Source organism: Fundulus heteroclitus, chromosome 21 (assembly GCF_011125445.2).
Source record: "Fundulus heteroclitus isolate FHET01 chromosome 21, MU-UCD_Fhet_4.1, whole genome shotgun sequence".
In the NCBI taxonomy this organism is placed as follows: domain Eukaryota; kingdom Metazoa; phylum Chordata; class Actinopteri; order Cyprinodontiformes; family Fundulidae; genus Fundulus; species Fundulus heteroclitus.
Window position 1 is genome coordinate 14507668 of NC_046381.1, and position 22898 is coordinate 14530565.

Here is a 22898-nt window from a genome sequence, read left to right on the forward strand (position 1 = left end):
CCCTCTCTCTCTCTCTCTAAAGAGAGAACACCTTAAAATATTTTTGGACGTTTCACAAATTGGGCAAAAGTTTCCTAAATATCAAACCATGTATAATATCTGTCATTATCTAGGAAAAACTCTGTCCAAGTTTGGACTGTTTTGGTGTTGTAGTTCAGGTTGTCTCATATCTAAAGAACACCCTAAAGTAATTTTTTTTATCATTTAGTTTATTGAGTTTTTACAAATTAAATAAATATTTCAGTAAGCAGAAGCCATGTTTTATAGTGTGATTAGTGTCCAATAATTCTGCCTGTTTACATACATTTGGGAAGCGGCCCTTTAATCAAGTGTCAAACTAGAAGCAGGAGGAAAGATGGACCGTCTTATTTATGTAAATCAGATATAGGTACTGGATGTTAAAGTAGCTCTGCTCCACAAGTCTGCACCAGAACATGACATAACAGACTCACATTAGGATGTCCCTTTTTAATAATAATTCTTATCTTTGTCATTGTAACTTCGTGACCTGATGTTAGATCCCAGACACAAGCGGCCAAAATAACTTTCTTGATCAGGATGCCCTTTGAAAGCCTTCCTTTAGACATTTTCCATGCACGTCCCACTGGGAGGAGACCACAGAGAATAACCACAACTTGCTGGAATGACTATATAGCTCCTCTGGTCCGCAGAATGAGCTGGAGTATGTCGCAGGAGAGGGTCTGGGTTTCTCTCCTGGACCTGTTGCTCCGGGCCCCTGATCGTGGATAAGCAGAGGACGTTGGATGAACTATGTAAATTAAAATGAAATTTGTTCTCAGCATTTAACCCATCTGTTTGGGAGCAGTGATCTGCCGCCGTGTGACACCTGGGGCTAAGCGTCTTGCTCAGGGACCCAGAGTGGCAGTCTGTGGGATTCGAACCAGGGAACTTGCAGCCTCACCAGGATGCGCCCCGCTCAAACCACAAAGCAACCACCACTTTCACTACACTGAAAAAAGTGACATCCTAAATGTAAAAAAAGCAGTAAGCATGGGGAAACTGCCATCTTTGTAAACACTTTTTGAATCTGAGTTGCAACATCACACACTAGATATTATTACAACAGAAACAATTAAAATACAAATAAGGAATGCAGTGTGACCTCTCTGCCTTTGTCTCTTTTTTTTTAATCATTACAGCAGAAATACAGGCGAGTTGAAGGCAAGCATTGTGAATCTTTAATTAATATGAACCAACGTGTTGAAGCAAATAATATGAAAAATAATATTCCGGTATAAAAGAAAAAACGAGACTGTTAGGCAACTGAACTAGTAGGACCTATGGTCCAAGATGCTTAATCCCCTGGTTTCCAAGAAGAACCTACAAACAAACGTGTCTATTTTTTTTTTAACGATAAGAACATGGACAAACACGACAGCGTCTACCAGTTAAAATGGTGTCTTTGTGAGCACAGTGAACTGTTCAAGTTTTCAAACGCCTGCTTCTTGATTTTTTTTTTTTCCAGGGATGATTTTAAGGCTCATTTTTAGAAGAAAAAAAATAGACCTGAAATCACATTACCAGCGAGCACATTAGCTTACTTCTAAAATATAGCATCTGTTATACATATTTATATAAATACACAACAGGTAAAATATAAAGACTTTCTTCCAATCAAAATCTGTTTTAAGTGCCGGTCATTCTCCGTCGCTTGCTTTGGCTTCACAGAACAAATAAACCCCTTTGTTTTAAACTTTTTCCCTTTAGTCACAAATATGTTACAATGGTTAAGGCAAAAGAGGACCCCCTCCACCCCCCAATGGGGGCGATTTATTGGAATGAGTCGTCAGAAGGCGGGGCGTATGAGAAGCCCAGAAAGGCATCGTCGGCCTCCATAACGCTGGCGTTGACGACGGACTGCTCTGTTGTCCAGCAGATGGAGTTGGGAACCGTCTCCTCTGTGAACTCGGGGTCAAAGTTTGCGATGTCACACGATGAGCTCTGTCAAAACATAAGAAAAAATTAATTTAACATTTAAAACTGCAGAACTGTAAGTACAACCATAAAGATAGCAGACAACGGTGTCTTGAAAATAGAGCAAAACGACATTTATTAGCTTGCAAAATGTAAAATTGCATTCTTTTAATTAATTAACAGGAAAAACGCTAAATAATGTGTTAAATTACACTTATAAGCGCAGCAAAATGAGGGAACCAGGTGTCCTTTCCTTTAAAGTTGAATAAAAGTACCACAGGAGCCAGTCAAGGCAGCTATGAAGAGGTTTGAATTACTGGAAGAAACTAAATATTTACCACAACAGGTTTAAATGGGGCAGGAATCTTCTTCTGCTCAAGATCATCCCAGTTGATGGATAAGAAGAAACTGTGGGTTTTGATCTCATTCTGAAAAACAAAAAAAACAAAAAAAAAAAAACACATCAAACATTTTCTTTATTTCCAAAGGGTTCCTACACGTTTATCCTGTCAAAGCCCCATGGTTTTCCAAACCGATCTGTCTCTTTATTCTATTTGGTAGAAATATAAAAGAGCATAAGGCCCGGATGATGGAGGGAAGGATGTGAGGGTTGAAGGAACAAAGGAATGAAGGACGGAAAATAAGCACCAAATGAAGGACAGGAGGAAGATAGGAACAGAAAAAAGGAAGGAAGGAAGGACGTCGCATGGATAAAAGGACTTGTGGGTAGGCGGATGGATGTTTACAACTTTTATCCCCAAGATATTTCTATACTCTATTTAAATTTTCTAGACTTATCCAGGCCGGTAAAAAGATTTAAATAAAAAAAGAAATTATATATATATATATATATATATATATATATATATATATATATATATATATATATATATATATATATATATATATATATATATATATACAGAGGCGGACAGAGTACACAGCTTCATTACTTGAGTAAAAGTACAGTACAAGTAAAAGTACTGCAGTCAGATGTCTACTTAAGTAAAAGTACTGAAGTACTTGTTTTTAAAAGTACTTGAGTATCAAGAGTACATTTTGCATTACTACTGCCACAGTGCTTACAGTTATGTACATAAATGTCCTACACATCGAGTTATGAAAAATGTTAATGTTAATACCTTGGAGAATGTAAAAGGAATTGAAAGTAAAACCAAGTCATTTAATCTTTTTACCATGTTGCTTTATTTAACATTTCTCACAAGGCAGTAGCACAATGGCAACACTCTGACAAACCTCTGCTAGAGTTTGAATGGATTTTTTGCACCCACATTTGAACCTGTGTTAAACACACCGCATACTAAAGAACATCAAACCAAATGCTCGGCTTAATTTTTGTAGGCAGTGATGAAGTTCTGTTTGGGTAAACACAGCAAACACTTGAAGCAAAAACTATCATTCAATTGTTCCGAAAATTGAAATAGTCGGGCGAGGTGGGGCCACGGGTTGACACATTCCCGGGATGGAACTGCGGCGTCTTCATCCATTGTTCGTCTCTTGTCTAATAAATCTGACCATGGAGTTGATTTCGGCGGAAAGCTGAATGGGATTGCTGATGGGCTGTCCCAATCAGTGGCGCCTTGCCGCCTGCACAATCCAATCACGTTTGAGAGGGAAACAACAAATTAAAGGTTTCCGAGATTTTTTTTATCCCCTCCCTGGGCTGCCACCTTACCGTGGTGGAGGGGTTTGAGTGTCCCAGTGATCCTAGGAGCTATGCTGTCAGGGGCTTTAAGCCCCTAGCAGGGTCACCCAAGGCAGACAGGTCCTAGGTGAGGGACCAGACAAAGCGCAGCCCAAAACTCCCCTTATGATGAGTACAATTGTTGGACCTCGTGTTCCCTCGCCCGGACGCGGGTCACCGGGGCCCCACTCTGGAGCCAGGCCTGGAGGTGGGGCACGTTGGCGAGCGTCTGGTGGCCGGGCTTTTGCCCATGGAGCCCGGCCGGGCTCAGCCCGAAGAGGCGACATGGGTCCCCCTTCCGATGGGCTCACCACCTATCGGAGGGGCCAAAGGGGTCGGGTGCAATGTGTAACGGGTAGCAGTGGAGGGCGGGGACCTTGGCGTTCCGATCCTCGGCTGCAGAAGCTGGCTCTTGGGACGTGGAATGTCACCTCTCTGGTGGGGAAGGAGCCTGAGCTTGTGCGCGAGGTTGAGAGGTTCCGACTAGAGATAGTCGGACTCACCTCGACGCACCGCTCTGGCTCCGGAACCAGTCTCCTTGAGAGGGGCTGGACATTCTTCCACTCTGGAGTTGCCCATGGTGAGAGGCGCCGAGCTGGGGTTGGCATACTTGTTGCCCCCCATCTCGGTGCCTGCACGTTGGGGTTTTCCCCGGTGAACGAGAGGGTGGCCTCCCTCCGCATCCGTGTGGGGGGACGGGTTCTGACTGTTGTTTGCGCTTATGCGCCAAACAGCAGTTCAGATTACCCACCCTTTTTGGAGTCCTTGGAAGGGGTACTGGAGAGTGCCCCTCCTGGGGACTCCCTCGTTTTGCTGGGGGACTTCAACGCTCACGTGGGCAATGACAGTGGGACCTGGAGGGGCGTGGTTGGGAGGAATGGCCCACCTGATCTGAACTCGAGTGGTGTTTTGTTGTTGGACTTCTGTGCTCGTCATGGATTGTCCATCACAAACACCATGTTCAAGCATAAGGGTGTCCATATGTGCTCTTGGCACCAGGACACCCTAGGTCGCAGTTCAATGATCGACTTTGTTGTCGTTTCATCTGACCTGCGGCCACATGTCTTGGACACTCGGGTGAAGAGAGGGGCGGAGCTCTCCACCGACCACTACCTGGTGGTGAGTTGGCTCCGATGGCGGGGGAGGAAGCCGGTCCGACCGGGCAGGCCCAAACGTACTGTGAGGGTTTGCTGGGAACGTCTGGCGGAGTCCCCTGTGAGGCGGAGCTTTAACTCCCACCTCCGGGAGAACTTTAAACACGTCCCGAGGGAGGCGGGGGACATTGAGTCTGAATGGACCATGTTCCACGCCTCTATTGCTGAGGCGGCTAGTCGGAGCTGTGGCCGCAAGGTTGTCGGTGCATGTCGTGGCGGCAACCCTCGAACCCGCTGGTGGACACCAGCGGTGAGGGAAGCCGTCAAGCTGAAGAAGGAGTCCTACCGGGCTTTTTTGGCCTGTGGGACTCCGGAAGCAGCTGATGTGTACCGGCAGTCGAAGCGGCAGGCGGCTCGGCTGGTCGCCGAGGCAAAAACTCGGGCGTGGGAAGAGTTCGGAGAGGCCATGGAGAAAGACTTCCGTACGGCTTCGAAGCGATTCTGGTCCACCATCCGGCGTCTCAGGAGGGGGAAGCAGTGCAGTACCAACACTGTTTACAGTGGGGGTGGTGTGCTGCTGACCTCGACTCGGGACGTCGTGCGTCGGTGGGCGGAATACTTCGAAGACCTCCTTAATCCCACCAACACGTCTTCCATTGAGGAAGCAGAGCCTGAGGACTCTGGGTCGGGTTCTCCCATCTCTGGTGCTGAGGTTGCCGAGGTTGTTAAAAAGCTCCTCGGTGGCAAGGCTCCGGGGGTGGATGAGATTCGCCCTGAGTACCTTAAGGCTCTGGATGTTGTGGGGCTGTGTTGGTTAACGCGGCTCTGCAACATTGCGTGGACATCGGGGGCAGTTCCCCTGGATTGGCAGACTGGGGTGGTGGTCCCCCTATTTAAAAAGGGGGACCGGAGGGTGTGTTCCAACTACAGAGGAATCACACTCTTAAGCCTCCCTGGTAAGGTCTATTCAGGGGTTCTGGAAAGGAGGGTCCGTCGGATAGTCGAATCTCGGATTCAGGAAGAGCAGTGTGGTTTTCGTCCTGGCCGTGGAACACTGGACAAGCTCTACACCCTCAGCAGGATTCTTGAGGGGGCATGGGAGTTTGCCCAACCAGTCTACATGTGCTTTGTGGATCTGGAGAAGGCATTCGACCGTGTCCCCCGGGGGATCCTGTGGGGGGTACTCCGGGAGTATGGAGTACCGGACCCTTTAATAAGGGCTGTCAGGTCTCTGTACGACCGGTGTCAGAGTCTGGTCCGCATTGCCGGCAGTAAGTCGGACTCGTTTCCGGTGAGAGTTGGACTCCGCCAAGGCTGCCCTTTGTCACCGATTCTGTTCATAACTTTTATGGACAGAATTTCTAGGCGCAGCCAAGGTGTTGAGGGGATCCGCTTTGGTGGCCTTAGGATTGCGTCTCTGCTATTCGCGGATGACGTGGTCCTATTGGCTTCATCAGGGCGTGATCTACAGCACTCACTGGAGCGGTTCGCAGCCGAGTGCGAAGCGGCCGGGATGAAAATCAGTGCCTCCAAATCCGAGACCATGGTCTTGAACCGGAAAAGGGTAGAGTGCCTTCTCCGGGTTGGGGAGGATGTCCTGCCCCTAGTGGAGGAGTTCAAGTATCTTGGGGTCTTGTTCACGAATGAGGGGAAGATGGAGCGGGAGATCGACAGGCGGATTGGTGCAGCGTCTGCTGTGAAGCGGGCGCTGTACCGATCCGTTGTGGTGAAGAGAGAGCTGAGCCAAAAGGCGAAGCTCTCGATTTACCGGTCGATCTACGTTCCTACCCTCATCTATGGTCACGAGCTTTGGGTCGTGACCGAAAGAACGAGATCCCGGATACAAGCGGCTGAAATGAGTTTTCTCCGTAGTGTGTCTGGGCTCTCCCTTAGAGATAGGGTGAGGAGCTCAGTCATCCGGGGAGGACTCAGAGTAGAGCCGCTGCTCCTCCACGTCGAGAGGAGCCAGTTGAGGTGGCTCGGGCATCTGGTCAGGATGCCTCCTGGACGCCTCCCTGGAGAGGTGTTCCGGGCACGTCCCACCGGGAGGAGACCCAGGGGAAGACCCAGGACACGCTGGAGGGACTATGTCTCCCGGCTGGCCTGGGAACGCCTTGGGATTCCTCCTGAGGAGCTGGCCCAAGTGGCTGGGGAGAGGGACGTCTGGGCCTCCCTACTGAAGCTGCTACCCCCGCGACCCGACCCCGGATAAGCGGAAGACAACGGACGGACGGACGGAGATTTTTTTATTTTATTTTATTTTTTTAGAAGATTTTTTTTTTTTTTACTCACAGTTGTGGATAGAAATGTAGCGGAGTAAAGAGTACAATATTTACCTCTCAGATGTACTTGAGTAAAGTCATGAGTACTCCCCAAAAATTATACTCGAGTAAAGTACAGATCCTTCAAAATTGTACTTAAGTACTGTACTGATCGTCTACCCTAAATCTGACCTGTCTGATATTTGCTTAGATAGGCGACTGTAAAAGATTGCATTTTATTTTAGGGTATCAGATTTAAGAGAACTGAAAGCGGTGGCATGGCGTGACGGAAATCTGTAAATCACAGATAATTTTTTCAAAAAACGGCCCACCCACCTTGTGTGGATCTGTCACATAAATTACCAGAACGACACACTGAAGATTGTTGTTGTAGGATGGAAAAAAAAAAAAAACGTGGAAGAGTTTAGACAGAAAGGAATCGTAGGTAACAAACTCACAAAGTCGTCTCTGGAGCCCAGTCTGTGTCTGCGATCTTTCTCCAGCAGACCCTGAAGGAGAGACCAGGCTATGCTGGAGGCTCCGGCACGCATTGCTAGAGGTTTGTGGAGAATGTTGTCATACATCTCATGTGTGTCTCTGCTGTAAAATGGCGGCTAGGGCATGAAAAGAAAAAAACGAACAGCTTTAGCTCGTCTGTGACTCAGTGCGATGATTCAGCGGTTTGAGAAGTTTAGGGATTTCAAATTTAAATGATGGAAAGCTCTGGGAGGGAAACTCACCAAGCCGAAGAGCATTTCATACAGCACAGATCCCAGACACCACCAGTCCACGGTGTTATCGTACGGCTGCTTCCTCAGGACTTCTGGAGCCAAATACTGGAGAACAAAAACATAAATGTAACATTAACTTTGATATTTTGCTTTAATTTACTACATTTTAATGGATAGAGTCCAACATAAAGGCTGCCGTGAATATAGCGAACACTGGGCATTCTACCTCAGGAGTTCCACAAAACGTGGAGGTGGTATCCGTCTGGGAAATGCCCTCCTTGCACAATCCAAAGTCGGTCAGCACGATGTGTCCCTTCAAAGACAAGACGTGGACATTTTTAGGGGAACGTGCCACACAGGCACCTCATTATCCCCGGACACTGGGGCCTCCATTGTTGCCAGGAATGCTGGCAGCGATGTAGCTCGGTCTGTCTGAATTCACCGGTCCCACACAGGACAAGCAGGACACAGTGAGACCTAATCCAATCACATGCATCACGACCAGCTGGAACAGGACATTACAACGTCGGGTGCACATTATTCCCAGAAACCCAGGTTGTCCGACAGAAAAGGAGAGGATGGAGCGCCGTTTCAGTGAGTATTCAGGGTTCAAATGAAAAATTTTAAACAAGTATGGTCGCTCACCTCATTGTCAAGCAGGATATTTTCTGGCTTTAGGTCTCTGGAATAAAAAACAAAACAAAACATAAACAGTTGTTTTGTTGTTTTAGCACGTTTTTGATTAGCAGTAACGTTTCCTGAGACTTGTGTCACTCACAGAGGCCGGCTAACTAATATGGCTAACTTATTAGCTTAGCATTAAGTTAGCTTATTTAGCATCTATCTACCTTGTTCTAGTAGCCCAAACCACACCCAGCGCTTGCTCCCCCTTGTGTGTTCCCTGGTCCAGCGGGGCATCGTGCATTTTTCAAATATTAGATGATCAACTCTTTACATGTATTCAGTTTTAATCTGTGTGAACCAAATTTAGAGCTAGTTTCTAATATCTAATTTATGCGATTTCAAAGCGTTGCTAGTCCACCATAAAGGCCAGATTTTTAGTATGCAAGACATTCACGCTGCAGGTCTTATTGCTCAGTTCCATTTTTTCCATATTTTTTGTCAGGTTGTTGACATTACTTTTAAAATACTGCCTATATCTGACTCCAGTGTGAACTGATTGTGGCTCCAAACTGACCGGAATGCGCAAAATAAAATTATGAATGACTTCACACAGCCTGCTTTGGTCCAGCAAACATGGAAGAAACTGGTTTTATGGATTAAAGTTTCCAACAGAAGCCATTTATTGTGTGAGCGGGCGCTGAGGGGGAAATAAAAAAGAAAGCGAAAGTCTGGCATTTTACAAAGTTTTGGCTGCACAGACACAACCGGGACTGGTGGGGCAGGGATTTTAACAGCTTCACAGAGACAGAGTTCATTCATAACTTCAGAACACTTTTCATAAACATCAGCGCTTCTCATCTCGACTCCAAAGTCAGGACATTCGTCACAATCATTTTTATCGTTTTGCAGCGTGGACAGATTACCATTGCAAAGAATGAAAAACCTCTTCTGCACTGCAAAGTCCTCCGTGTGCAGGATTGTGCACAAACCTTGTAGCACGTTTGCCCGGGTGCTACGTCCCTCATCCAAACTGTTTCTATACGAGGCGTGTTGAGTAGAAGTTTTCCTGAGGTCTAACATCTCGCTGTCCCTCCACTGAGCAGCTCTGTGGCAGACAGCTGCCGCCTGCTTTGCTAATGCTAACTTCTATCCCCTCCAGCTGCTAACAGGGCAAAAGTTGTGACAATATCGACATGAAGTGACGTCAAAGTCGCATTAAATCCACCTTGGTGGAGTCACATTTACAAAGATCAGATACGAATTGGGTTCAGGACCACATAAGGAAGAAAAAATTGGATTTGGGCCACGTTTGCCTGCAGTGGGAACGGCGCCCCTAATAGTCTTGCTGTAAACAGAATTTCCTACCTGAGCTGTGGATCCAGAGTTGGGGCCTGCTCTCTGATTAATCATTTCCTCCCCTGGTCTGCAGTGTACCATAATGTCTGCATGGTCAGATGCTGGGAGACGTTCACAACTTAGGATATCGTTTTATGACCTAAAAAAAGTATCGCCGCAACTTTCTCCCCAACCTGTCTGCCTGTCTTGGTCTTCATTTTGCCACTTGTTCACTAATGTTCTCGAACAAACCTCTGAGGCCTTCACAAAACAGCTGGATTTAGACCAAGAGGCAATTGGTTGCACTGGATTTTTATCTAGATGTATCCAAGTGGGGCAAAATGCCAATGCGTGCTAGACTTTTCAGATTCTGTTTTTTTAGTAAAACTCTACTAAACACTAACTTGCGTTGCTCTTTTACACAAACTCCCAAAGAACTAACTGAGTTCTGCCTTTTATTGAAACACGACAGGAAGTAAAAGCGTTCAACGAGTCATTTTGCCACTAAAACCTTGACCGTAAACACGGCGTTGTCCGGCGTACCTGTAAACAATGTTGAGAGAGTGCAGATATCCGAGCGCACTTGCCATTTCAGCAATGTAGAACTTGGCTCTGGACTCCGGAAAGGTCCGCTCTCTTTGGAGGTGAAAGAAAAGCTGAAACGAGAACGTCCCAGTGAGTTTTTTTTTCTGAAGACGCAGCAGCACACGTACATTTTCTTTACTTAGATTTAAAAATGCAGCGTTTTGATACGGTGTGTGAAGAGACGTCGGGCCAGAGCCAGTCATTCTGCCGTTAGTCACAGTCACAGTCGGCGGCTATAAGAAGGCTGCGATTCACACTCGACCTCCAGAGGAAGTCACACTTTGCTCTGAGTAATAGTGCAATTTCTAAGAGGAATGTCACACACACGCAGATGTTTGGAGCAGCAAAAGCACCGCCCCGAGGTTATTTTAATCAAAGCTGCTGAGTATTTCTATCCCGTGTTACTTCATTCCACAGCTGAGTCATGTGAGTCAGTGTGAGCCCCCCCCACCCACACCAAACCTTTACTGAAACGACTCACTTCTCCTCCGTTGACGAAATCCAAGACGAAGTACAACTTGTCTGTGGTCTGAAAGGAATAGTGAAGCCCGACCAGAAAGGGGTGTTTCACATTCTTCAGCAGCACGTTGCGCTCGGCCATGATGTGTTTTTGCTGATCGGAGGAATCATTTAGGAAGGTTACGACACAGACCGGCATGACCGACCGACACCACTCATACCATGCGAGGACGTCGCCTGATTTGGAAAGTTACCTCTTTTCTGTTGAGGATGACTTTTTTCTGTAAGACTTTGACTGCGTAATACTTTCCGTCGTGTTTTCGTTTGGCGAGGAAAACCTGTCGTGAGGAAAACGAAGCTTGTTAGTTGCGCCGAGAAGTAAACAGAGTAATTCCCGAAGAGACTCTCACTTCCTGAATGGAAAGGCCAACACATGCAGAACTAAAACTGAAGTTGTTCCCTAGCACACAAAACACAGACAGCTTTCATTCAAACCAACTTAAAACACAGACCGATGTCTCCAAAGATTTCTACTAAAGCAATTTGTATAATTGAACAACTATTGAACTGTTCCATGTTGTCTCGTTAAAACCACATTATCAGGGTATTTTATTGTGATTATATGGACTAACTAAAGTGAAAGCAAAATTAAACGTTTTCTTTTCGCTCTGGTTTTTATTTAGAGGTACCAGACTGAAAGGGGTCTGAACAGAGATGCACGTTACAATAATTGGATTTTAAGTAAATGCCTTCACAATTCAGACGTGTATTAATTAGCTGGATGTTTAACTGGATGTCATTCAGGGGTACCAGAGTAAAAGGGGTTGATATATAATATTACTCTACATGTTTCAAATTATACGGTAAAAATAGATAAAAACAAAAAACTGCAACCGTCTTTAGAATTCACTCAGTTTAATAATGGGGTGACTTTTTAAGTTTTCAGTAAACTTTTTTTTTTTTAGTTTAACTGGATTTTACTCAGGGGTATCAGAGTTAGGGAAGTTGACTAAGGCCCCGTTTACGCAACGTGCTTTTTACCGTTCGTTTACACGACAACGCCAAATGTTTGTTCTTACGACAGCACAGTTTAAAAATGGGAGTTTTCCCGAGTGCGATGGTTCAAAAACCTCCCTGGCAGGGAATCCCAGGCTAATGCGCTGTATGTCAGAAATCAGTAGAAATTAATGCACACAGGCACAAGATTACAGCTGCCTACAATTTTAAAAACCACAGAAGAAGTGGCGGATAGCGGGGCAGTTTTGGCTACCGACTCTGCTGAAAGTAACCGCAACTGTGCACGGCTATAATTCAAAGTCACCTTAAGCAAAAGTTGAACTTCATTGTTTGTCCATAGGAAATCTAGAAGGTTGATTAGCTTTTAGGCAGTACACGTGTGTGTATTGAGTTTCAAAGAACAGAGCACTACTAGTGGCGTGGAGTGGGAATTACACCGTTTTCCCGTTTATACTGTTGCATTGTAAAATGAGATCGTAATTAGGACGTTGTCGTGTCAACAAATTAAGTTTTTTCAATGAATCTAAGATTTTTGAATTCTGTTTACTAGTTAGGGGACGTCTTGGGGTAACTATAGCCCATATTTAGGGATTTCAGAGTAAAAGGAGTATAGTATAGGCAACGCTGTGTTTCAGATTTTCTTTCTCAAAACTCTTGTGAACCATCTGTTTACAACTTATGTGGCTTTTCAAGTAAATGGGTTGAAGTATTTAGGGGTATATGAGATTTCAGTATTTTCTAACTTTGCTGCATTTACTAATTATGTAACTCCTTCTTAAAGCAGTTGGCCCCACTGGGTTACATTTAGGGGTGTCAGAGTTAATTGTGCTGGATTGATTTGCAAAGCACAATTTTCATATTTCTGTTTGTAAAAAAATTAAAAAATATGCATTAATTATATTGCACTTTAATTTGGGTTTGTCTACCACAATATACTCCAATAAAACACACACACAGAGGTTTTAGGTTTCAATGTGTGACATTGTTAAAAAAAAAAGTTCAAGGTGTGTGACAACTAATGAGAGGAACTGCATGTGTCGTAGTACTGCAGGGTTCCCATACCTTTCCAAAACTCCCCTTTCCTATAACTCTTAAAAAGTCAAAGTCTGTTGGCTTTGCCCTGAAAGAGAGAGATACAACATTAAAGTTAGCAAGATGAAAACGTCTGTCTCTACTTTAAATGTTTAGTATAAATATCAGGACAGACAGAGTAAGGTAAGCAGGGAAACGTACTGTGGATTTCCAGAGGGTCCCAGGTTAATGTTTCTGGAGGTAGAGCTGTTCTGTTGAAACCCAGATAAACATTATCTAGATTAACCACCAGGACACAACTAGCCGAGAAAGAAAGCTGAGGCATGTAGCTGCACATTTAGAGCACATCCAGGCTAATCAGGATGTAATAAACACCAAACATGGCCTGTTTCACACATCTGTTCACCAGCTGCATTTCAGCAGTTAAAAAAAAAAGACAATAAAAAATGAAAAATGGTCCTTAGAGTCGTACTTACTTTATCGTCCTCATCCTCAGAGGCATCTGAAAGTTGGTGAGCCTTCTCCATTAGAAGAAAACTCCTCACATCTGGACTGTAATGTTTCATAAAAAACATCAGTAACTATCTTTAGACAAAGCAGAGCTGAATATTTTTACAACACCAATAAATGTTGGTTGAAGAAATGTATCAAAGGATTTCCAATCAAATCCACTCGGGAGGACAGAAACATTTGCTCTGAACTTGTAACTTTTTGCATTGCAGATTAATTTTAATGTGCAGAGCGAATATCACCCAACAATCCACTCCAGCGTTAGAAACTAGTCTGCATGTCAACTAGTGCAATAAATATCTGCAGAAAAATGTAGTATTTGTCGCAGCAATCTTTGATGACGAGAGGTTTTTGTACTTTTTTGTCACCAAACATCTCATGAGGGATTTTGCCTCTACGCCTGTTTTTATTTTAATTGAAGAAAAAAAAAAAAAACTGTCAAACAAAACAAACCCAGGGAATATTAAACACAAACAACGAAAGTCTCAGATAAGTAAAAACTAAATGATCTGTAAAGTAAAAGAAAAAAGAAGAGCGCTGGGTGGGCTGATCCACCAGCTTTCTGTCTCCTTTAAACTTTTTCTCCTTTCTCAAAGCCGCCACCTCCTCGCAATGTTTCCGCCTAACTGTGAATTTTGACCGAACTTTTAAAATGACGCAAAAAACAAAATGTGAATTAGCCGTGTTTCCACCTACTGGTTTGGGACGAATTAAACCAGGCTACGCAAAGCGTAATATCGTCAGACGTTGATGTAATAAACAGGAAGTAGAGGTTGTAAACTAGCATGGATCACACATCTAAAAAAACAAATGGAGAGGTTTTCAGGAATGTGTTGCTATCGGACAAGTTGTAATTGTTCTGTCATGTCGACTAGTATTAGCGATGTTACATGTGGTCTGGAGACGTAGAGAAAGAAATGCGATTTTATGCGAATATCCGGGAAGACGTCCGGGAAGCTGATCAGTCATCTGAGATAAATGTTTGCTACGTCAGACCTTATTCTGCAAATGTGTTTCCATTTCCTGTTTTGCATATTAACTATGTTTTTCCACAAAATCCAAAAACCACCTCAAGCAACCATAAAAGCCTTCTTTTGTGAAATTGGAACAATTATTTTCCATCAACCTCTTACACGATATTTCAAAACGTGCATAAAAGAACGATGTAAGAAACAGATTAATGTCAAGAGAATCTGTAATTGATCGACTCCATTCAGAATTTCTCTTAATGAGACACATTTCTCCTTTTATGTTTTTTTTTCTGAATTTTTAGCTGGTGTTCCATCTCTCCACATCACAACAAATCCACCCGCAGAAACAATAATTATCATCAAACTGGCATTTCCTCCAGCGTATTTGCAGCAACACTCACTGGCTGGAAAGCTGAGGATTTGAGACGATCTTCTTAATGAACTCGTGTAGCCCCGCTCTTCGTTGCTTGATGAATTCTGCAGTTTGGATGCATATGTGAAACAGAACAGGGACAAAATGCATCAACGTGATAATTATCAGAGCTTTTACTTTGGCGGGCATAGCAGCAGACACCTACCCGGGTCAAAATTGTCCCCGAATATCCGTTTTGCTGGAATTTTCAAGTTCATAGTTGGAAACTGTTTTCTTAACTGAGTCAGAAAGAAAAACGTAAAAGGGTTTAAACAAAAAAATTAACAGAAAGGGTGCGTTCAGCAGCCCTGTTCTTATTGTGCCATGCACACGTATAAATTAAAGAATGAAATCTCGATTTATTTGTGAAGCCGAAACTGGACTCACTGTGTTATAGAGTTTATCGAACTCTGCGTATCGCCTGAAGACGAACCACTCGTGTCGTCCAACGGACACCATCACCTTGTAAACCTGAAGGAAACAAAAGTACGTGGTAGAGAGTCACACCAAAACTTTGATCATGCCGTTTCCAAACTGTGAGACTTTAAAGACCCACTCTGACATTTGCCAAGTTCACAAAAACAAAACAAAAACAGACGTGTGAATGGAGGCAACGCACTGTGTAACGCTTCTTCTTGTCCCTCTGCTCATTGTGGCAGGGTATGCTGACATTGGGGAAGCTGGACTGCTCCTCCATCTTGGAGGGGGGGGGAGGTGTCTGTCAGCGTTCAGAGGCACCGAGTCTTAAAGTAATGAGCTCCCCCGGGTACGGCTTCAAGTGTGCAAGCGGCCAATCGCCATGCTGGGACTCTGCTGCACAGAAGAAAAAGAGAATAGACCACTCTGAAATGCAGGAACTGAAACCGGTGTTGGTCTGATCTACTGAGTATGTCAGCCTGTTGTGTCTGTCCACTCCCACAGTCTAGCGTGTGCTTTTAAAAAACAAGAACCTTTAGCTGCAATTAGTTTTGCTTCATCTTTTAATCACACAAAGGGCACACATAACAGAGAAAAAAGTAGCCGCTGTGCTGCTACATGCACATCCCTGCACTGTCTAGTTTTTTTTTTCTAGTTTTGAGAAGCAAATGATCCCTTATGTTGCGTCTTAAAACAGCATTTTGCCACTTCACACTGTCACAAACGTTAAAGTCTTTCGTTGACAGCTTTGAGCGTCTAAAAACTGAGAATTTTTCCAATTCTTTTGTTGCTAAAAAACACCCAAACAGAACTCAAACTCAGTCAATTACTAAAGATCTGTAAGGATCAGTTTCCATTTAGCGGGACCAACCACACGTCTTACCTGAATTTGTGGCAAACGGGACATTTTATGGCTCTGGCTGAACGGCGCTCAGTGAAACACCGTTTCAAAATCTAACCCTTCCTTAAACCCGACGAGGTAAAATCTAATTTATCCATTTCTTTCCCAGTTAGTCAAACAAGCTTGCTGAGGTTCTGCCTGCTCGCACCACGAACAGAGCCGATCTATATAAAAGCGCCGGCCCTTTAAGTGAGAGGACTCCAGCTCCAAGCTGGGAGCTACTCCACTAAATAAGATGCTAAACATTTACTCCTTAAAAGCACCGTTAATTAGGGGTGTAACAACACATCAATCCACAACGATGTATCGATTAAATGATTAACGATACAATTAATGCAAAATGAAAATATAATTTTTAAGATACGCCTTTATTTTGATATTCACGCATAAGACTGTAGTGATATATTATTATTTTTAAATGAGAAGAATGTTTTTATTTAAATGCCTGATACCTTTAAGGGCTTAGAAATAAAATGGTCAAATCATATTTGTTTTTTGTGAGTTGACATCAATGTAAATGTGTCAGATGGGCAGATAATATTGCATCATATCGATTGGAAATCGTAACAGTTTGTTATATCCGCAAATATCGTACCGTCATCCAAATAAATCAATATAACACCATATTGTGACAAAGCTGGTGACTTACACCTCTACCATTTCTATAAACATTTGTTTTCTATAAGTATCGGCCAGTTGCCTAAGGTTTACCTTTACTTAGGGCAGGACAATAATTCAATAACGATATATATCAATCGATAGACACATATTGATTATAGAAAAAAGGGGTCAATGAAAAGTTCAACGTTAAACGTTTTAAGGGTTGAGTTTTAATTCAGCATTTGTGTGTTCTGTATCTAAAAATAGGTCATTAAGCAACAGCATAAAATGGCCAATGAACTTGTTTATAATTATCAATAACCTTAACTAGCAGACCCAACATGAGAAAACACGAGAGCACAACGGTGGCGACAGATGAGTCGGTGAGCCTCGTTATGGCGGGCAAACATTTAACTAACTAACTACTAATGCACAGTGACGGTCTGTCCCCCCCGTGTTGCATATTGCAGAGAGGAGAGGTTAAGAGTCCATTCCTGAAAACCCTTCCTCCGCATTCATTCACCCGCTCTGCTATCAATCGCCCACACGCCTCTCATACAAGCAGGCTGTCGCACTCTGGTTTGTTGTTGAAAGGTTAAACACAAATGCAGAGCTTTGCTAGGACACTCGCACGCCTTTTGTTCCGTACGGCCCTTTGTTTTAATCAGACGCCGCTCCATCACGTTTATTAAACAGAGGCTGGAGTCCAGCCGCGTGCGAGTTGAACGGCAGAATAGACACGGCTTCGCTGTGAAGGCCTAAATACACCCTAACCCGCTGTGAAACATGGCAATGGCAGGATCATGCTGTGAGGGTAAATCGGGACGGGTTTACCGCCACAGGGTAATTCGGGACGTCACAGGGTCACACGGTTAATTGGGACGGGTTTACAGTCACAAGGTTAGCCGGGATGTCACAGGGTCACACGGTTAATTGGGACGGGTTTACAGTCACAAGGTTAGCCGGGACGCCACAGGGTCACACGGTTTATTCGGGACGGATTTACCGCCACAGAGTAATCCGGGACGTCACAGGGTCACACGGTTAAGTGGGACGGGTTTACAGTCACAAGGTTAGCCGGGACGCCACAGGGTCACACGGTTAATTGGGACGGATTTACCGCCACAGAGTAACCGGGACGTCACAGGGTCATACGGTTAATTGGGACGGGTTTACAGTCACAAGGTTAGCCAGGATGTCACAGGGTCACACGGTTAATTGGGACGGGTTTACAGTCACAAGGTTAGCCGGGATGTCACAGGGTCACACGGTAATCCGGGACGGGTTTACCGTCACAAGGTTAGCCGGGACGCCACAGGGTCACACGGTAATCCGGGACGGGTTTACCGCCACAGGGTTAGCCGGGACGTCACAGGGTCACACGGTAGACTGGGACGGGTTTACAGTCACAGGGTAAAGCGGGACCTGCTGCCCCTGCAGCAAGTTCATCTTTCCGGATGATGGAGGGCTTTAAAACCAGAGCGATTCATTGAAAAAAGCTAAAGCAGCGTTAAAAATATGCATAATTGAGGGAGGGGTTGGTTGTTTGACGGCGGAAGATGTCCAAAGAGATTTTAGGCAGCGTGCAGCAGCGGAGCCGAACGCTGAACGGAGCAGCACATCCTCCGGGGGGGGGGGGGGGGGGGGGGGGGGGGGGGTTATACAACGTCTGGGTTACAACAAAGCCTTTTGTCTGCCGTGCTGACTTGCCCATTGTCTGATGTCAGTGAGGTCAGCCCAGTTTGTTTAGTAGTTTTTGTCTAAGAAAAAAAAAAACAGCTCCCTTCTGTTTGCACACGGAAAACCTTTGTGTATACACTCTCTGCCCCTCTCTCCCTCTCTCTGCATGTTGCTCCTGAACAAAATCCTGCAGGTAAATGTCTTCCTGCCGGCACAAAGCAGGCCTCTTCATCCAGAAGTGTTGCCGTGTCTTTCGCCGCTGTGAGAAAATGCTGCTTTAGTTTCACTCTGAGTCACGTTGGTGAAGACAATAGCGACAGACCGCTGAGACCTAAAACACCCTTCCTAGAAAGCTGCCCCGGTGCTTGAGCAAGGCTTGCAGAAGTTCTGGTCAGGGCAGCGGTTCAGCAGAAGTGGACGAGCCAAGGCCTTTTTTTTCTGTGTCATACAAAACTCTGACATTTGTGCTACGGAGGCTTGTACGCACTTTAAAAAGAAACAGTCTGCTCCTGTTTTCATGGTGAGCAAGGCTCTGAACACGTGGGTACGGCCCGCGACAATTAAAAGCTAGTCGCTGGAGGGACAACGAAGGACGAACAGGAAGCGGATCAGGTCGTTGTAACCACATTCCTTACAGCCCGTCCATGCTCAGCATGAGTTAACTCCTGGCGAAACGCACAGAGGATCAAAACGAGCTGCGCTAGCGCCGAGCGCACCACAGAATGCCCTACGGAGACGTTAACTTCTCTCCCATCGTGCGGTTCAGTATCGCACATGTCGAGGAATTTGTGAAAAACCAAAAAAAAAAAGCGTCCGTGGTGTGCGAGGCCTGACACGAGAGCCAGGCGGGGCGTGTGGCTGCGGATAAACACAGCAGTGAGCGTGCAAGCCGAGGAAGATCAATTACCTTCTCCTTTGATTTTACATCTAATTATAGGAAAACTTTTACTAAACCCAAGGGAAAGTTTTTAGCGTTTTTCTTTTAACATCTCAAAATTTTACTTAGGGTTAAAGTTCTGACTTAAGTTCATTCAAATATTGTGTTAAACTTCTGATAGCCTGCTCTTCTAAGAACAAATCAATGTGGTTGACTGATTTCATTTACTGACCGATCGTGGTCAGATTAGTCTTTTTTCTGGGATAATAAAGATAAGAAGACTGCTTGGTGTTTTAAAATATTTTTTTTCCTTTTAGTAAGACCACAACAGGTATGTTAATAAGTTAGCCATTAAATATAACTTGGATTCAACCTTCCTCTTCCTCCAACAACCATCTGTTAACATCAAGGAATAAGCAGTGAAAAGGCAGGTCTCTAATATCTTGTAAATAACAACAAAAATATAGAAAAAGTAGCTTTTAAGTGACACATATTCAAGAGAAGAGTCTTTTTTTATTACTTTTGTTACTTATACGTAGGGCTGGGCGATATGGGTTAAACATAAAACCTCTGATTTTATTATATCAAATGCGATGAATAAATGTTTCCCCCTTTTTGTTTCACAAAAAGAAATTCTTTTAAAACCTTAAAAACCAAAAAGTCAAGCTTTTTACCAAGGAGTTGACCTGAATTCAAAGTGCAACTAAATAAAGCTGTGAAACACTTCAAACTAACTTAAAAAAAGTAAATAAGTAAATTTAGAAAAAAAAGGTTTCATCCTTACAATATTTTGTCAATATATTTTCCTAAAAATAAAGTAAAATAATAATAAATTCAATATTGTATGTTATTCTCTTCACGGAAGCCCAATGAGTGCAATGGGAAAATAAAATCCAGATTTCCCAAAAATAAAATTGAAAAAAAATTTTTGTAAATTTGAATTAATCGATTAATCGCCCAGCCCTGCTTAGAGAAATAAATCATATCATATTGATCGATATCGATAATTATCAGAAAATTCAAAACATGCATTTTAAATGTAGTCCTTGCCATTTTATGCCAACTAATCTCTAGATAAGGAACAAACAAACTAAATTCAAACTCAACCCTTTATTCATCGAAAAAAAAAAAGAACGCATGCTCTCTGAACTCTTTGAAGGGGGCGGGGTTTGGGGGGGCGGAGCAATCCTGAGTCTGCGTTGTGATTGGTTGGGAGGACTGTAACATTAACCTACATGATAGGCTAGAATGCCAAACGAAGGAAAACCGATCTATTGAACATTTTTTTGACCCTTTTTCTATCGCACCACACGTCTATCGATCAATATATATCGTTATTGAATTACCGTCCAGCCATACATATATGAGGCATGGGACAAAACTAGCACATCCCCCTAAATACACCGGCCCAATAGTTAAACATGGTGGCAGCATCACGCTACAGGGAAGGCATTCCTCTGTAGTGGTGCTGGTAGGATTTGATAGGAAAACGGATAAAGCAAATTACAGGCAATTCCTGGGAGAAAACCTCTTCGAGACCCCGGACAGAAATGTTGTCCCCAAACTGCAGTTCAAGGATGATTTTTTCAATTAGAGCAAAAATGATTCCAGATGTTACGGAATTAAAATCAAAAACAAGTTAAGATCTTCTCACAATTGACACTGTTAGCCGGGGAACGACGTTTTCCTCGTTGAACAACAACACTTTTTACCTTCTCTGTAATTCTGTAGTACATACGACCACATCCATCCAACAACTTTAACTCAAATGCAGACATTGGTGCACCGAAACCCGTCTTTCATTTTATCATTAACATTGGCAAGAGTTCTGAAAGAAAGAACGGCTCTTATTGCTGCAAAGAGACTTTTTTTTCTCCCCCCTCCTTTCCATGGAGCCAAAGACAATTTGCACTTTTAATAATGCAAAACCCTTTTTAAGTTTTGGATCTACAATTATTTACACATCCATTTCCTTTCAGACAACCGGACTAATTTGTTTAACTAAAATATTGCACGCTCATATTTTGTGGAGCAGGTAAGATATATTTTATTTTTTTATTTTATTTTTGGACACTCAGAATGGGCTTATTCAATGTTGAGTCTCCAAAAAATGGCAAAAAGAAAATGAATCTATCCATCCAGTTTGACTGAGCTTGAACTCTTCTCATATTCTTTGTAAGCAATCAGCTCCTACTGTACCTGTTTGGCAGGGTTTTTCCCACCCCACTTTCTCCTGTGCTTACCTTTAAAATCTAAACACGGATCACGTGTTTGAAGGGAAAAGTCTCTCCGGCAGAGCCCGGAGGAGGGAAAAATGAGCTGGAGTAGGGAGGAGCTGACCACACACACACACAGAGACAGACACAGAGAGAGAAAAATGAAGACATGCAGAAGATGAGAGATTCAACAGGCTCTAACAAGCTGTGAAAATCCCAGCTGAGCCTCGGAGGGCTGTCAAAGCGAGCTAGGCAGCGAAGCAGCCAAGTCCGCCGCTTCAAGGCTCTCCGAGGCCGGTTAAACACTCCCGTGTTGTCACGTAACGAGACACGTCGAAGTTACCGGGCTGCTTGGAGTGCCATTAAAACATCCAGGCTCGCGTTAGGACACGTTCCCTGTGAACGAGTTAAGCCACAAACTCCGCTCCGACAGCCCAGCGCAGGCAGTGTGTGGGGGGAGGAACTGTTGAACGTGAACATCACGTACCTTTACAGTATCTGGATGCTGCGCTCACTTCCAGCGGGGATGTTTCCTTAAACTGCGGCCGTTTAAAATGTCCGAACAGGTGACATTTTTTTTTTCTTCTTTCTTTTCTTCCGTTAGACGCGAGGCGAAAGCCCCCTCCCGCCCGGCCGCCGCCCCCCCTCCTAAAGGACTTTCAGACCGAAAGCGTGTTTTCGGCCGCCGGCCCTGAACGCCTCACGAGTGAGGGAAGCAGGAAACATCGGGCTTTTCCTGCCGCACAAAAGTTCCAGAGAAATTCGTCACGGGAGCGCGGCGCGCGGCTCCGACCCGCCTACGAAACCGGGTGGCCGCTGCACTTCCGGTCAGCGCTTTTCAAAATAAAGCCAGAATAAATAAATAAATTAATTAATTAATAATACCAGGACTGATCCATTCAGGCAAAGTATGCGTACAATAGTATTTGTGCATTCAGGTCCTGCTTTTGTAGATTTTGCATATTTAAATAGGTCCAGAATACGTCACACCTGAAGTAATTTGTTTTCGAAATTAGGCAAGTATAACCCTTAAAAATAGAGCATTAATCTGAAAGACAACAACAGCGCATCTGTTTTTATTTGCATTTAATTTTAAAAATTACATATCAGAAATTATTTATATGCTTCTGCCGAAGGTTTCTTCCTGGTAAAGGGAGGTTTTACCTCACCACAGTCGCTACACGCATGCTCTTGCTGCAAAGACAACAACACAACACAAGTGACTGTCCACTGTGGTTATGCTAATTCAGGAGGAGTGAATGCTGCCAATCGATGACTCAATGCAATCTGCTGGGTCTCCTCAGATATAAAACTTTTTAGCCTATCCATCTGTATGATTTCATAGAATTGGCTTTGTAAAATGCCTTGGAATGACATATGTTGTGAATTGATTTCTCAATAATCAGTATGAAAAAAAAAATGCTTGTTGCATTGCATTACAGCAATCAACCTTTTTCATAATGACTCACCACCACCTGTATGTTTCTAGTGGTGTTTTCTTTGCTGATGAGCTCCAAATCTTTTTTGTCATGTTTT

The 22898-nt window shown here is 43.9% G+C and overlaps 1 protein-coding gene across 3 annotated transcripts; it reads right to left on the reverse strand.

Moving 5' to 3' along the window:
• Window positions 1-1128: 1128 nt before the first annotated feature.
• Window positions 1129-22130, reverse strand: sgk3 (serum/glucocorticoid regulated kinase family member 3). Of its 3 annotated transcripts, XM_021324977.2 has the most exons (18): window positions 21850-22130; window positions 21390-21481; window positions 15291-15484; window positions 15059-15142; window positions 14838-14910; window positions 14661-14736; window positions 13255-13330; window positions 12980-13029; window positions 12809-12866; window positions 10984-11067; window positions 10752-10883; window positions 10229-10341; window positions 8372-8408; window positions 7953-8039; window positions 7736-7831; window positions 7454-7609; window positions 2274-2363; window positions 1129-1962 (listed from the first exon to the last, which is right to left on the reverse strand). In XM_021324977.2, the coding sequence occupies exons 3-18, from the start codon at window positions 15366-15368 to the stop codon at window positions 1792-1794; spliced, it is 1461 nt and encodes a 486-aa protein (XP_021180652.1). In that variant the 5' UTR covers window positions 15369-15484; window positions 21390-21481; window positions 21850-22130; the 3' UTR covers window positions 1129-1791. The 3 variants fall into 3 exon arrangements, with proteins under 3 accessions (XP_021180652.1, XP_012735070.1, XP_021180648.1); XM_012879616.3 differs by lacking the exon at window positions 21390-21481 and having other exon boundaries at window positions 15291-15481; XM_021324973.2 differs by lacking the exon at window positions 21390-21481.
• Between the last annotated feature and the right edge of the window lie 768 nt (window positions 22131-22898).